Source organism: Carcharhinus amblyrhynchos, chromosome 5 (genome assembly GCF_965287045.1).
Source record: "Carcharhinus amblyrhynchos chromosome 5, sCarAmb.v2.hapA, whole genome shotgun sequence".
NCBI classification, from domain to species: domain Eukaryota; kingdom Metazoa; phylum Chordata; class Chondrichthyes; order Carcharhiniformes; family Carcharhinidae; genus Carcharhinus; species Carcharhinus amblyrhynchos.
The window spans coordinates 102,993,048-103,007,494 of NC_137328.1; the positions used below are offsets into that span (position 1 = coordinate 102,993,048).

At 41.1% G+C, this 14,447-nt stretch overlaps 1 protein-coding gene across 4 annotated transcripts in view; it reads right to left on the reverse strand.

The window, feature by feature from the left end:
- Window positions 1–14,447, reverse strand: part of cdk7 (cyclin-dependent kinase 7) — a 73,134-nt gene that overhangs the window by 22,614 nt on the left and 36,073 nt on the right. For 3 of the 4 annotated variants that reach the window (XR_013886693.1, XM_080189352.1, XM_080189353.1), the window contains exons 1-3: window positions 10,208–10,314; window positions 5,571–5,630; window positions 2,470–2,503 (exon numbers count right to left, since the gene is read on the reverse strand). Coding sequence is in view for 3 of the 4 variants with exons in the window: in XM_080189352.1 (XP_080045478.1) it covers window positions 2,470–2,503; window positions 5,571–5,630; window positions 10,208–10,273 (160 nt within the window). In the remaining variant the exon portion in view is untranslated. Of the gene's footprint in view, window positions 1–2,469; window positions 2,504–5,570; window positions 5,631–10,207; window positions 10,315–14,447 lie in introns of those variants that run through there. The other variant, XM_080189354.1, reaches the window with a different exon arrangement.

Here is a 14,447-nt window from a genome sequence, read left to right on the forward strand (position 1 = left end):
CCAAGGCCAAAATATCCTTGCGCAGGTGCGGCGCCCAAAACTGCACACAGTACTCCAGCTGCGGCCTCACCAATGCCCTATACAGCTGCAGCAAGACCTCCCTACTTTTATATTCAATCCCCCTCGCTATGAAGGCCAGCATCCCATTCGCCTTCCTGACCACCTGCTGCACCTGCAGGCTGGGTTTTTGCGACTCATGCACAAGGACCCCGAGGTCCCTCTGCACCGTCGCCTGCTGCAGTTTTTCGCCACGTAAGTAATAGTCCTTCCTACCATTCTTATATGGTCTTATAAAGTCTTCTCAGATAAGGACCGAAGAATAAGGGAATTCATTAAAACAGATACCGGAACTGAAAACGGAAGTGATATACAGGGACAAACTGGGACAATGATAACTTGTAACAATGATGGATTAGGTCAACTAACATGATTTAATCTTCACGCTGATCGGATGTTATAATTAAGCAAGTGTAAAGTGATTGTGATTGGTTTTAATATCTATATCTTATGAATGATGTAACCTTAAACAATAATTGTGAGTGGATAGAGATAATGCCTATACTTTGATTGGTATATGCTAATTACATGTAATTGAATTTGAAACTATAATTATTTGCGTATTTCTGAATTCAGTACTCTGGTTTGATCAGAGTCCTGTAGCTGCTGTAATAAATCATCTTAAATCACTCTGTGACTTTGTCTGGCTACTTGAGGGGAACAATAGTTACGACAAGAAGTGAAACATCATGGCAGCCCCGTAACAACCAGTTACCACCTTTCTACAATTACATTGCCACTTCTTCCAACAGAGCTATATCTTGCCTCTATATCTGTTGCAGCTGCATTAGCCAGCTGGTACATCATGTCTTTATCATGTGATATATCATGTCTTTCACAGCTCAGTTAGCTAGACAGAGATACCTCTGAAAATGAACAGCAGATTCCATAAAGTACACACAGAAGCACATTATAGCATCTGATCTGAGCTCACCTGACTAAATAATGATGATTATTTGCCAGTAATGTATGATAATTATTTCTAGCTCTTGGGTGTGTTTGGTGACTGTTTTCTCAGATGTGTGCTTCGAGTAAACTGACTGGTCTTTTCCTAACTATTTTATGTAAAGACAAGAGAAGTGTCTCTTGTCTTTACATAAAGATGTGGGCGGCACAGCAGCACAGTGGTTAGCACTGCTGCTTCACAGCTCCAGAGACCTGGGTTCAACTCCCAGCTTGGGTCACTGTCTGTGTGGAGTTTGCACACTCTCCTTGTTACTGCGTGGGTTTCCTCCGGATGCTTCGGTTTCCTCCCACAGTCCAAAGATGTGTGGGTTAGGTTGATTGGCCATACTAAAAATCACCCCTTAGTGTCCTGAGATGCATATGTTAGAGGGATTAGCAGATAAATATGGAGGGATATGGGGTAGGGCCTGGGTGGGATTGTGGTCGGTGCAAACTAGATGGGCCAAATGGCCTCTTTCTGCACTGTAGGGTTTCTATGATCCTATAAGTGAACCATGTCACAGGATAAATTTGCAAATCACATTTTCTCAAGAGACGTATTTTAAACTGAAACATTTGAGCAGTACGATGGGGGTGGTGGTGGGAAGTAAATTCTAGCAATTGTACATGTATATTTAGAAATAAAGAAAATAGGAATGTGCCATTCAGCCCCTCGAGCATGCTGTACCATGGCTAATCCTCTATCTCAACACTATACTCCTGTTTTCTCCCCGTATCCCTTGATGTCTTCAGTGTCTAGTTAGTTAAACGCATGAATTGGCAAGTTGCTGAATGAGTTGCCCTGTTTCTCCAGAAGCCTTGCAATACTGGTATCTTGTTGACTCAACAAGAAGTGCACAGTGCAACAACAACTCACACTTATATAATTGCCTTTAATGTAATAAAACATGTCAAAGCATTTCAGAATTTGCTATCTTGATTATTTCCAGAAAACTGCTCTGGCACTGAAAATTAACTTTTACAAATGTGAAGTCTCATTCCTTCATTTTCTGGAGATTTGAATTCTATCTTTTCACTTTCTCACTCTTAATTCAATATTTCTTGCACTGTCTTTGTGTTGGCTTCTGGGCATTATTTTACACTGTATTACATATTCTTAACTAACATTTCCTGGTCTGGACTACAGACAGCTCTGACTGGTTAAGGATGTACTTGCCTTGTTCACACAGATCTCCTGCGAGGATGTTGAGCTAAAATGGCTCTGTAATCACAGCAAATTCCAGTACAGATACAAAAGTACATTGAACATTTATGGATAAATGCAAATGTAGGAAATGGCTTGTGTCTTTTTGTTCACTACTGACCACATAAAGGTCTTATAGATCCACAAGGTGACTGTTACCTTCTTGAAATGTTATACAACTATTTGTGAAACTACTTAGAAAGCCTCTATGCTTTCTAAAAGGACCTTGAATTCTTAATTAATTAAGATATTCCATTACTTACCATCTTTAGCTTCTGATCGGTGACCAACCTTAATCTGAAAGTAAAACAAATGCAGAACTTAAGCAGAGTTAATACTTTAGCTGGAACATTGCAATACTACTGATAAATTAATGATGTTTTAAATATGGAACCAGTTGGTTTTGAATTTTGTGTTCTCTGAAAGTTGCATCTGTGGTTTTTCCAAATTCACAAGCAGGCCCAGTGAGCATTTACACCGTTTCTAGGATAAGCTCTTGGTCAGGTGTGGGAAAGGTACGACCTGCAGATTACATTACGGGCAGCACAGTGGCACAGTGGTTAGCGTTGCTACCTTACAGCGCCAAAGACCCGGGTTTGATTCCCAGCTTGGGTGACTGACTGTGTGAAGTTTGCACATCCTCCCTGTGTCTACGCAGGTTTCCTCCAGGTGCTCCAGTTTCCTCCCACTGTCCAAAGGTGTGCTGGTTAGGTACACTGACCATGCTAAATTCTCCCTCAGTGTACCCGAACAGGAGCTGGTGTTTGGGACTAGGGGATTGTCACAGTAACTTCATCGCAGTGTTAATGTAAGCTTACTTGTGACCAATAAATAAATTTTACTTTGATATCCTGCCTGCAGGCTATAACTGATCCACAGGGTCCAACAGCCACAGGAATTAGTTTTAGGCAAGTCAGTCAATGATCAGGGACAGAGGTGGATCTTTCTCCGGCAGTATAAGCACCTAGCTCCCTTGGCTTGTGTCCTCATTTAGTAATTCTTCACAGTTTAAAGGCTGGGAGAACCTCTGGTAAATGAGGTCTATATCCAGCTCTGAAACTAAGAAATGGCTTTCCACCGTCTCTTGGAAACCCATCTTAGCGTTCCTTTTGTCCATCAACAGCAATTGAGTGACTGATGAAACATTTGGAATGCTGAGCCCCTCAGAGGGCAATGCTCCCACAACACATTTAGTCAGGAGTGTGTGTGTGTGTGTGTGTGTGTGTGTGTGTGTGTGTGTGTGAGTGAGAGAGAGAGAGTCAGAGTGAGCGAGTGAGTGAGTGAGCGAGCGAGCGAGCGGTGACAGACTGTGAGTGAGAGATCTCAGTGAATGAGAGAAGTGAGGGAGTCAAGTGAGTGTGTGTGCCTGATATGACGGCGCAGCTCTTCAGCAATATTCCTAATATTAATGAATTTATGAGCAAAAGCAGCACCTCTTCTGCCATTAAAATGACAAGAAGTTAGACTTACGTATTTGTTGAATAAGGCAACTTTTTAATTACAATAAACATATAGCTAAACAAATAGAAAATACTTTAACTATTTGTTTTTGTATATATTTGTATCTATTGCACAAAAGTGATCAATTTTTTGTTGTTTAACTCATCAATGTAATAAGAATGGTCCTTAGGGATTCTGTCTGTACCTTGGGAGGTCAAAAAGGTTTTGTGGCTTGAAAAGTTTGGGAAATCCTTCTATAGAGGATACAAACAACATCCCATAAATAACTGCAAATTGGGAAGCGGAAGGGGGCGAGGGACCCGGGGAAGCGGAAGGGGGGGCGAGGGACCCAGGGAAGCGGAATTGAACAAATTGTTGGGGTTGTGGGCTGACAAGTCCCTGGATCCTAACAAACTTCATCCTAGGCTCTTAAAAAGAAGTGGCTAGGGAGATGGTTGATGAATTGATTTTAATTTTCCAAAATTCCTCAGATTTAGGAAAGGTTCTATTAGATTGGAAAGTAATAAATCTAACTGCTTTATTCAAAAAGGGAGGGAAACAGAAGCCAGGAAACTACAGGCCAGTTACCCTAACATATGTCATTGGGAAAATGTTAGAAGCTACTATTAAAGATGTTACAGGGCATTTAGAAAAAAATCAGACAATCAGGCAGATTTAACTTGGTTTTGTGAAAAGGAAATCATGTTTAGCTAATATATTGGAGTTTTTTGAAGGAATCACGTGTTAAGGAAAAAGGGGAATTGTTGGATGTACTGTACTTAGATTTCCAGAGGCATTTGCTAAGGTGCCACATTAAAGGTTCTTGCAGAAAATAAAATTTCATGATGTAGGGAGTAACATGTTGACATGGATATAAGAATGATTAACTACCAGGAACAGAGTGTGCCTAACATGGGTATTTTTTTGGCTCGCATGATGTAATGAATGATATGCCACAGAAAACAGTGATGGGGCCTCAAATTTGTACAATTTAAGTAAATGACTTGGATGGAGGAACTGATCAGATGGTTGCAAAATTTGCAGATGACACAAAGATAGGTGGGAAAGGGACATGAATAGTTTGAGTGGGCAAAGATCCGGCAAATGGAATATAATGTCAGAAAATGTGAAATGGTACATTTCGGCAGGAAGAATAAAAAATAAACTTATCAAAACGGTGAGATTGCAGTGCTTGACGTGCAGCAGATCTGGGTGTCCTAGTGCATGAATCACAAAAGGCTAGTCAGGAGGTACAGCAAGTATTTAGGAGAGTTAATAGAATACTACTGTTTACTGTGAGGGGAACTGATTATAAAAGTAGGGAGGTTATGCTTCAGTTGTACAGGGCAGTTGTGACATCGCATCTGGAATATTGTGTACAAAATTGGATCCCCATATTTAACAAAAGATGTAAATGCTTTGGAGAAGGTTTATTTAGAGACTGTTTCATAAAGTACGTGTCCATGGGACAGATGGCAAAGTATCAAGCCCCACTGCTAATAATCAGAAGGCAGAAAGCAAAGGCTGAGCCAAGCATGAGGGGGTTTCAGACAGGAAACCAGTTACCAAGAGACCCAAAGCAGTCAGCGCAGGGCTGTTGTCATTTATATATTTTGTAAAATAACTTTGGGAAACAAAAACACCAACTGGATGCAGTAACCATTAATGCTAACCAACACGTGAAAATCCAAAAATAGCCTGGAAAACAATGGACATAGAAGTGAAAAATAGAATTCAACATAGTTATGTATAAAGTCATGAGATTAACAGGAGCAGTGGGAATATAAAGAACAAGGTAATTGATAATGCGTCTCATCATTGACCATTTGTAGCTCTTCATGAATTTTAAATGCTGTTCTGTCTTTACCAAACTAATAAATGCGTAATTGTGCAGAAAAAGAAATCTGATGAAAGCTATGCTCACCTTCTTTATTGCAACAATGTTGTCTGTGTTCTTGTCTTTTGCCTTATACACAGTAGCAAACTAAAAATTGAAAAGAGAAAAAAATTAACTGGGAAACAAAATCAAAGCGGTATTGCTGCCAAAAAAAAGCCTACAACTTAAGGCACTCAAGATGAAAACTGTGGATTTGATCATCTCTCCCTTGTATTCATGTGGTCTCCTAAATATCAGTTTCTGACTTTGCAGTTTTTCATGACAAATTAATCTTCAAAACCTTCCTGCCACACAAACAGGTACAGAGAAGATGTACACAATTATTGAAATAAAACAAAGTGCAGAAGAATTCAACAGGTTTGGCAACATCGTTAACGAGAGAAGCAGAGTTAAGTATTCAAGTCCAATGTGACTCTTCTTTGGAATATTATATACTCGGTTTAAAAAGTCTTATTACCAACATTTTCAAATTAGATAATTCTTCACTGAGTCACTAAACTTGCAAATGACAGGCTTGTGTGTTGCTGTGGTACTATTATGACAAAGTAATAACAGGTCTCACTATAAAATTCTATGATAATTTCTGATGTAGGATATTGTTTCCTATGATCCATCTTGTACCACAAGTTAGTTTTATGCTGAAGGAACAGCAGTTATGAGGATAGAATGGAGAGGTTGGGCCTGTTTTCTTTGGAGAAAAGGCAGCTAAGAGATATTCAAAATCCTGAATGTAACTAGTGAGAAACTGTTCTCACTCAAGAGTACGTCAAAAACTAGAGGGCACAGATTTAAAAGGCGGCTCGGTGGCACAGTGGTTAGCACTGCTGCCTCAGCACTAGAGAACAGGATTCAATACCAGCCTTGGGTGATTGTCTGTGTGGAGTTTGCATGTTCTCCCTGTGCCTGTGTGGGTTTCCTCTGGGTGATCTGGTTTGTTCCCACAGTCCACAGATGTGCAAGTTAGGTGGATTAATCATGATAATTACCCATTAGTGTCAGAGGATTAACAGCATCATGGGGATAGGGTTGGGTGGGATTATTGTCGGTGTATCTCGATGGGCCGTAGGGATTCTATGATTCTAAAGATAATAAGTAAAAGGGAAAATTCTTTCACCTAGAAGGTGGTTTGAGTCTGCAAAGAACTTCCTGAAAGGGTGATGGAGGTTCATTCAATCAAGGTATTCAATAGTGAACTGGATCAGGAAAAAAAATGTGCAAGGTTACAGAGATAAGGCAGGAGAGAGGGATTAGGTAGAATGCTCTTTCAGAGGGTTAGTGCAGACTCAATGGGCTGAATGACCACCTTCTGCACTGTAAAGATTCTGTGATTTTGTAATTCTCTCAAGAGATGTGTATGTCACTGGCTAGGCACAGTTACTGCCAATTCCTAGTTGGTGCTGTCAATGCCACTAGGTAAAGATAAGTGTGATAATTTATCAGCAGTAGCATGGCATTCTAATTGACAATACTTAGGAGTGTGCAGATAAGATCAGGGAATTAGGGACCATCTTTGCAATCAGTTAGCATTTATTAAAGGTACACCATTGTATGGCCCAAACATAGTAGTTAAAGAGTTTATGGTCAGTCAATAAAGTGAAATGGCAATCATTCAAAATAATGATGTAACCTTTGTACACCAAAAAATTATATTCAAAGCTTCTTTTTCTAACTGAACATAATTAGATTCAGCAGTAATCACAGTACGTTTCTTCTACTGAGGGCACAATATGCAAAACTACTGCCCCTCTCTATAAAGTGAAGAGCTGCAAGCAAACAATAATGGCAGCTTCAGATTAAAGTGAACCAATACTTTAGACTTCTGCAAATCATCTTTGACACTCTTGTACGCATTCTCACATTGTTGTCCAGCCCATGACCACTTCAAACATAGTAAATTATTCAATGGTTTTAATAATGTCATTAAGTTAGGAACAAATTTGCCTTTTTAATTTATTAATCCTAGAAAAGACCCCAATTGTGTCACATTCATCAGCTATGGTACTGCTAAAAAAGCTTTTTAGGAGCTTTATGTAGGCCTTTACTATCAATAAAGTGACTCATATATTGGACTTTCTTGATATGCCATTATATGCTTGAAGGCGTTCCAATGTTGCTTCTAAATTATTCAAGTATTCCTGTTCACTGGACCCTATCATCAGAAAATTATCCAGGTAACATTGTACACCAAAGAGACCACTTAAAATCTGACTGTGGCTGACAGAATGAAATTAAAACCTATGGCAATTTACAAATGTAAAACTATGCTGGAACATATGTTTCCAGCTGGAGTTCTTGCCATGTCCACGTCAACTGAAGTTGGAATGAAATTGTGCTTCAATAATGTGGGACAAGTGTCTCTGTGTCAATGCAAAAAGATTGAGCTTTTTAATGTGGGATATGCTCAGATCCCACAGAACTGATGAGACCAGGAGATGCCGATGAAGAAATAATACTTACACTCCAATTGTACCAGGTGATCAAACATCAAATTCAAGTAATATTGTTCTTCGCCCCACAAGCACTGAGGTAGGGCTTGCTGGAGATCAATCAGGTAGAGGAATACTAATTGATTTTTAACACAACTTCATTCAGCAACTATGAGGTCAAACAAAACGTTCCTTTCAATGCAAGATGTCTTGACTTTGAGGTTCTTCATTGTCAGACAACCTGATGTTAATTGTTTAATAGAAGAACATAAACTAGGTCCCTGTACAGCTAAACTGCTCGGAAATTTATTCCCGGAGAAAATAAACGTGGAAGGTAAAACAAACACTTTGTTCCATGCAAACTTTCTTCAGTTAGTTCCTGTTCAATGATCGTAAGTAATAATAGGGATAGGTTATTTAGCCCTCCCAGGTTGATCTGAATAATATCAGCATGCTGTAGTTCAAGCATCAAAATTGGGGAGCTTTCAGTAGGCACACAACATGCAATATCTTTGCCAACGAAGTCCTTGGAAAAACTAATATGCAGAGCTGTCAAACCTCTTCAGTTTGGTCTCCTAACAGCTGCTGAGATGCACTAATACAAAACCAGGGCACAGCTTTCTCAAGCTGGCTCAAAAGTGAATTTGGGAGTTGAGTTTGAAAACCTACAAGTGATAAGAACTTCAAGTTTACCAACAGCTTTGATTGGTATCTGAATGAATTCAAAGTTCTAGCAGAGCTGGGGAGTTCATAATTGTTTATGATTCCAAATGAGCATTAACATCAATGCTGACATATGATTCAAACTGCAATGGGCAGTCATTAAAATCAGGTTGTCTCTTTAATGGCTTAATTGTTTGCATTCAAAAATTGGCTACCAAGGGAAATTTTAAAAAGACTTGCATTTATATAAAGCTTTTCATGATCACCGATATTTCAAAAGTGCTTTACAGCAAATGAAGTACTCTCTGAAGTGTAGTATTGTTGTAATGTGGGAAGCATGGCAGCTAATCTGCATTTGAGAAAACTCCCACGAACAGGTGACACCGACCAGATAATCTGTTTTTTGCCCTGACGGAGGAGGCAACATGGTGGCATAGTGGTTAGCATTGCTGCCTCACAGCGCCAGGAACCCAGGTTCAATTCCCTTAGATCACTGTCTGTGCACAGTTTGCTCGTTCTCCCTACATCTGCGTGAGCTTCCTCCTGGTGCGCCGGTTTCCTCCCATAGTCTGAAACATGTGCTAGTTAGGTCCATTAGTGCAAACAGGCACTGGAATGTGTTGATTAGGTGAATTTCACAGTAACTTTATTGCAGTGTTAATGTAAGCCCTACTTGTGACTAATAATCTAGTTAAAGTTTATTTATGAGAAAGATTGACCAGGACACTGGGGAAAACTCCTCTGGTCTTTTTTCATATCAGGATCATGAGATTATTTATATTCACCTGAGCGGAATGGCCCTTAATTTATCATCTCATGCCAAAGAAGTCACCTCTGACAGGGCAGCACCCCCACCCCCCACAACCCTTCCGCCACTGTAATTCACTGGAGCATCTATTGTGATTTTACTTTTTCCCCCACAGCCCTGGAGTGGACTCTGAACCTAGAATCTTGCAATTCACAATGCTACCAGCTGATGCTAAATAAAAGTAGAAACAAAAATAGAAAAAAAAGGAAAAAACCTCATCAGGTCTGAAAACTTGGGTGGAAAGAGTGTTCAGAGATGTTGTCAGACTTGCTGAGTTTTTCCAGTATTTTCTATTTCTGAATCCAGCACCCACAGTATTTTGCCTTTACCTCATTGGAATTATCTAATTAAGAATTATGTTCCTTTATTCAGTTTGCACTGACTACATTGCTCTCGGGCTACTATTGAATCGGGGTGAATGACTACTGCTGGAATTGGGAGAGCTCTAGCAAGGTGCCACTCTCAGCCCATGAGCAATACAGAGTGTGATCACTTGAACTACAGCATGTTGATTTTATTCAGAGCAACCTTGGAGGGCTAAATAGCCTATCCCTATTATTAATTAAGATTATTGAACGGGAACTAACTGAAAAAGCTTTGCGTGGAACAAAGTGTTTGTTTTACCCTCATATTCTCTTCTCTGGGAATAAATTTCCTAGCAGTCGAGCTGTACAGGGACCTGTGATCAGCAAGCGGCCAGAGTGAGCCCCACACTGCACAGGGTCACTCTATGATTTAAGCCTTCTCCGGTCCCGGCCCAGCCTCACCTGCCCCTCTCCCAGGAAGTCCAACTTCTCGTAGCGCTTTGCTCTTGACCTCACATCCACCGCCATCACTCCTGGAGACAGGGGGGAAGCGTCCCTTCGCAGCGTCACTTCCGACCCGACCCTTGCGTCACTTCCTCTTGCGTCCTAACCGGAAGCCGGCCTGGTTGCCCAGCAACCGGAAGCAAGCAATCCGCCCATCAGAATGATCTCCCCATCGGCGAAAGGAACGTTTCTAGCAATGGTGGTGCGTCAGCACGATCCGCAACCCTCCTCCTTCTTCTTCAGTCACCACTGCCCTAAGAATGACTCTCTCCAACTTTTACACGTGCATAATAGAAAGCATTCTTTACGGTTGTATCGCAGCTTGGTATGGCTCCTGCTCTGCCCAAGACCACAGGGAACTACAAAAGGGTCGTGAATGTAGCCCAATCTATCATGCAAACCAGCCTCCCAGCCATTGACTCTGTTTACACTTCCCACTGCCTCGGCAAAGCAGCCAGCATAATTAAGGACCCCCCCCCACCCTGCAGCCTGGACATTTTCTCTTCCACCTTCTACCATCAGGAAAAAGGTACAAAAGTCTGAGGTCACATACCAACTGACTCAAGAACAGCTTTTTCCTTGCTGCTGTCAGACTTTTGGATGGACTTATATTAAGCTGATCTTTCTTTATACATTAAACATGGCCGTACACTACATTCTGCACCCTCTCCTTTCCCTGTCCCCTATGACATAAGCGGTTGGCACTGCTGCCTCACAGCATCAGGGAGCTGGGTTCAATTCTTGGCTTGGGTCACTGTCCGGAGTCTGCACGTTCTCCCTGCAGTTGTGTGCGTTTCTTACCATATGCTGGTTACGTTTATTGGCCATGCTAAATTCTCCCTCTGTATACCTGAACAGGTGATGGAGTGTGGTGACTCGGGATTTTAACAGTAACTTCATTGCAGTGTTGGTATAAGCCTACGCGTAACAATAATAAATAAACTTAATTTAAACTTACTGTATGAACAGTATGTTTTGTCTGCATAACACACAGGAAATAATACTTTTTGCTGTATCCCAATATATGCGACAATAATAAATCAAATCAAAGATGGTGTAGGCAACCATAGACTTCCATTGGGTTGGTCCATGAATATTCTTGGCAAAATATGGCAATGGCTTGCCATTGCCGTCTGCAGTACGACTAACTGGGAAACTCTCCTTCTTCAGTGCTGGCCATCAGGCATATCAGAAGGATTTGAAGGCTGATGATCAACCCGTTTCACCACCTTATGAATACACTTTCTATTGCCATTAAATCCCCAAGTGGCCTGGAACCTGGAGCTTCCAACCCAGAGGATTGTGCTACAGGATTCCTTCACTGTCATCTTTAGAAAAAGTAGACGTGGAACTCCCAGTCTCAGAGAAAGGCTTGGAGTGAAGAATTATGATTGTACTGTAGATTTCATTTCCATTTTGAAAATATTGGGCACTGATTAGTACAGTGGGTACTACAAAGTGGTTTGTAGTGAGCACCCTTCTACAGGATCTCCCACATAGAAAAGCAAAGTTAAACTAATGTATATCCCTGCTTCATTACACCATTGATGCTTGTGCATTCAACTGTCAAAACATTTCATTGTGGAATTCACTTCCTAAACCTCTTCCCCTCCAAGACGTTCCTTGAAAAATAGAAAAAAAGGGAAAAAACTCTTTCTCCTTGACCAAACTTTTGGTACTTTGTTCTCGTTTCTTTTTGATCTAGATAATATGGAGAGAACTAAATGAAAAAAAGGTGAGAGCACACACAATCTGAAACAAGCCAACATTTCATTGAATGTGGTACCAAGGAACTTAAAGAAAATCAGCCTTAATGAGGCTAAATAGAAATCTTTAGGTAGGAAAATGGTTATGGGGTGGGGGGCGGTGAAACTGACTGCCCTTGATATCAAGACAGCACAATGCTGCAGTGGGAATTTGACTGGACTAGTAACCCAGAGATCCAGGCTAAGGCTCTGATGAAATTTACATTAAATTAATAATAATGGATTATAGAGCTAATCTTAGTAGAGGCAACCATGAAACTTTCACCATTGTAAAAATCCATCTGGTTTGTGAATGTCTTTTTAGGGAAAGCTACTCTTACCTGGTCTTGCCTATGTGAGTTCAAGATTACTAGCAAGCTACTCAAGACCTAGCAAGCTACTCAATTAAAGTGCAATCACAGGTCGGAAATAAATGCTGGCCTTTCCTGTGGTACTCAGATTCCATGAATTTTTTTTTAAATGATCAAGTCTAGTATGAAGAAACCCAAACAAAATTAAAGGCAATGGGAATCAGGAGGAAAACTCTCCACTGGTTGGTGTCATAACAAGCTGCATCCAATATTCACCTCAGATACTAAAGGAGGCTAGGCCTGCGTGCAGCAAGACCAAGACAACATGATATGTTTGAAGTAACATATATGGCATGCAAGTTCCAGGCAATGACTATTTTCAACAAAAGCATTATCATCACTGATCACCCCATCATCAACATCCATTGAACAAAAACCTAAACAGACCAGCCAAATAAATAGTTTCTGAAAAAGCAGGTGAGCTACTTTTACTCAGCTTTGGGGGTTTTGTCTAAGTGAGATAAATAAAATCTAATGCATTACAAGATTGCATAAATATTAGTATAGTTCATAACAGATAATTCATGTGTCCACATCACTGAATATAAACAATAATTCAACATGAGCTACAAGAACTCCTTGGTTCCTATTAAAGACTTACTGATAGACTGTAATGCTTCAACTACGTTAGAAGATGTGGGTTTTATATGCAGATTCAAACTAACAGCAGATTTATTCTATGAAAGACTTCTTCCTTAATCATGGCTTTCCACCCACTGTGGTTGAGAGAGTTCCCAATCATGTTCAACCCATTTCCTAGGCCACTGCTCTCACCCGATCCCCTCCCTTCCAGAACCAGGATAGGCTTCCCCTTGTCCTCGCTTTTCACCCCACCAGCCTCTGCATTCAAAGGACCATCCTCTGCCATTTCCACCAACTCCAGCTCATCTTCCCCTCACTCCCTTGTCAAGGACCATTCCCACCATGGTCCACTCCTCCATCAAACCCAACATCTCATCTACTGCCAACAACACCTTCCCATGCAATCATAGGTGGCGTAATACCTTTACCTTCACCTCCTACCTGCTCAGCACCCCAGGGTCCAGTCTTTTCGGATGAAGCAGCGCTTTGCATGCACTTCCTTTAATCTGGTCTATTGCATTCATTGTTCTCAATGTGGTCTACTCTACATTGGTGAGACCAAACACAGACTGAGTGACCGCTTTATAGAACACAACCTCAGCTCGTTCATGTATAGGAGACAACAATGGTGTATTCTTATTCGTCCACAGGATTGATACTGTCTCACTTTTCTTCAATCTGGGCATCTAGACCCAACCACCAAAAATAACTGTGTTAATTCCTTTATCCAGATTATATCAGGATGTCCTTCATGTAGTTGATCAAGAACTCTTCCACGCAGATGAGGAGGAATGATCACTTGGGTACCCTACAATAAATACCCACCTTGGATGGTCAACTCAAGCTTTCTTAACATATATGGGCTGGAATTTTACTACCCCATCTGCCACAGGAATTGGAGCAGGCATGGAAAAGTCCGTTGACCTCGGGCGGGATTTTACAGTTTGGGGGCGAGCAAGGTCGTTAAATCCCACCCATGGTTTCAAATCAGGATGCAGATAACGTGTTCCAAATATCTGGAATTTAGAATCCATCGATGACCACTAAAAAATTGTTGATTGTCAGAAAAATCCATCTGGTTCACTAATGTCCTTTAGGGAAGGAAATCTGCCGTCCCCACCTGGTCTGGCCTACATGTGACTCCAGGGCCACAGCAATGTGGTTGACTCTTAACTGCCCTCTGAAATGGCCTAGCAAGCCACTCAGTCGTAACAATTGCTACAAAGTCTCGACAAAGAAATGAAACTGGATGGATTACCTGGCATTGACCTCGGCACCAGAAAAGACAACAGCAAAACAAACAGCCCTGTTGATCCTGCAAAGTGCTCCTTACTAACATCTGGGGGCTAGTGCCAACATTGGGAGAGCTGTCTCACAGATTAGTCATGCAACAGCCTGACATAGTCATTCCCACAGAATCATACCTTACAGAAAGCACCCCAGACACCATCATTACCATTCCTGGATATGTCTTGTCCGATTGCCAGGACAGACTCAGCA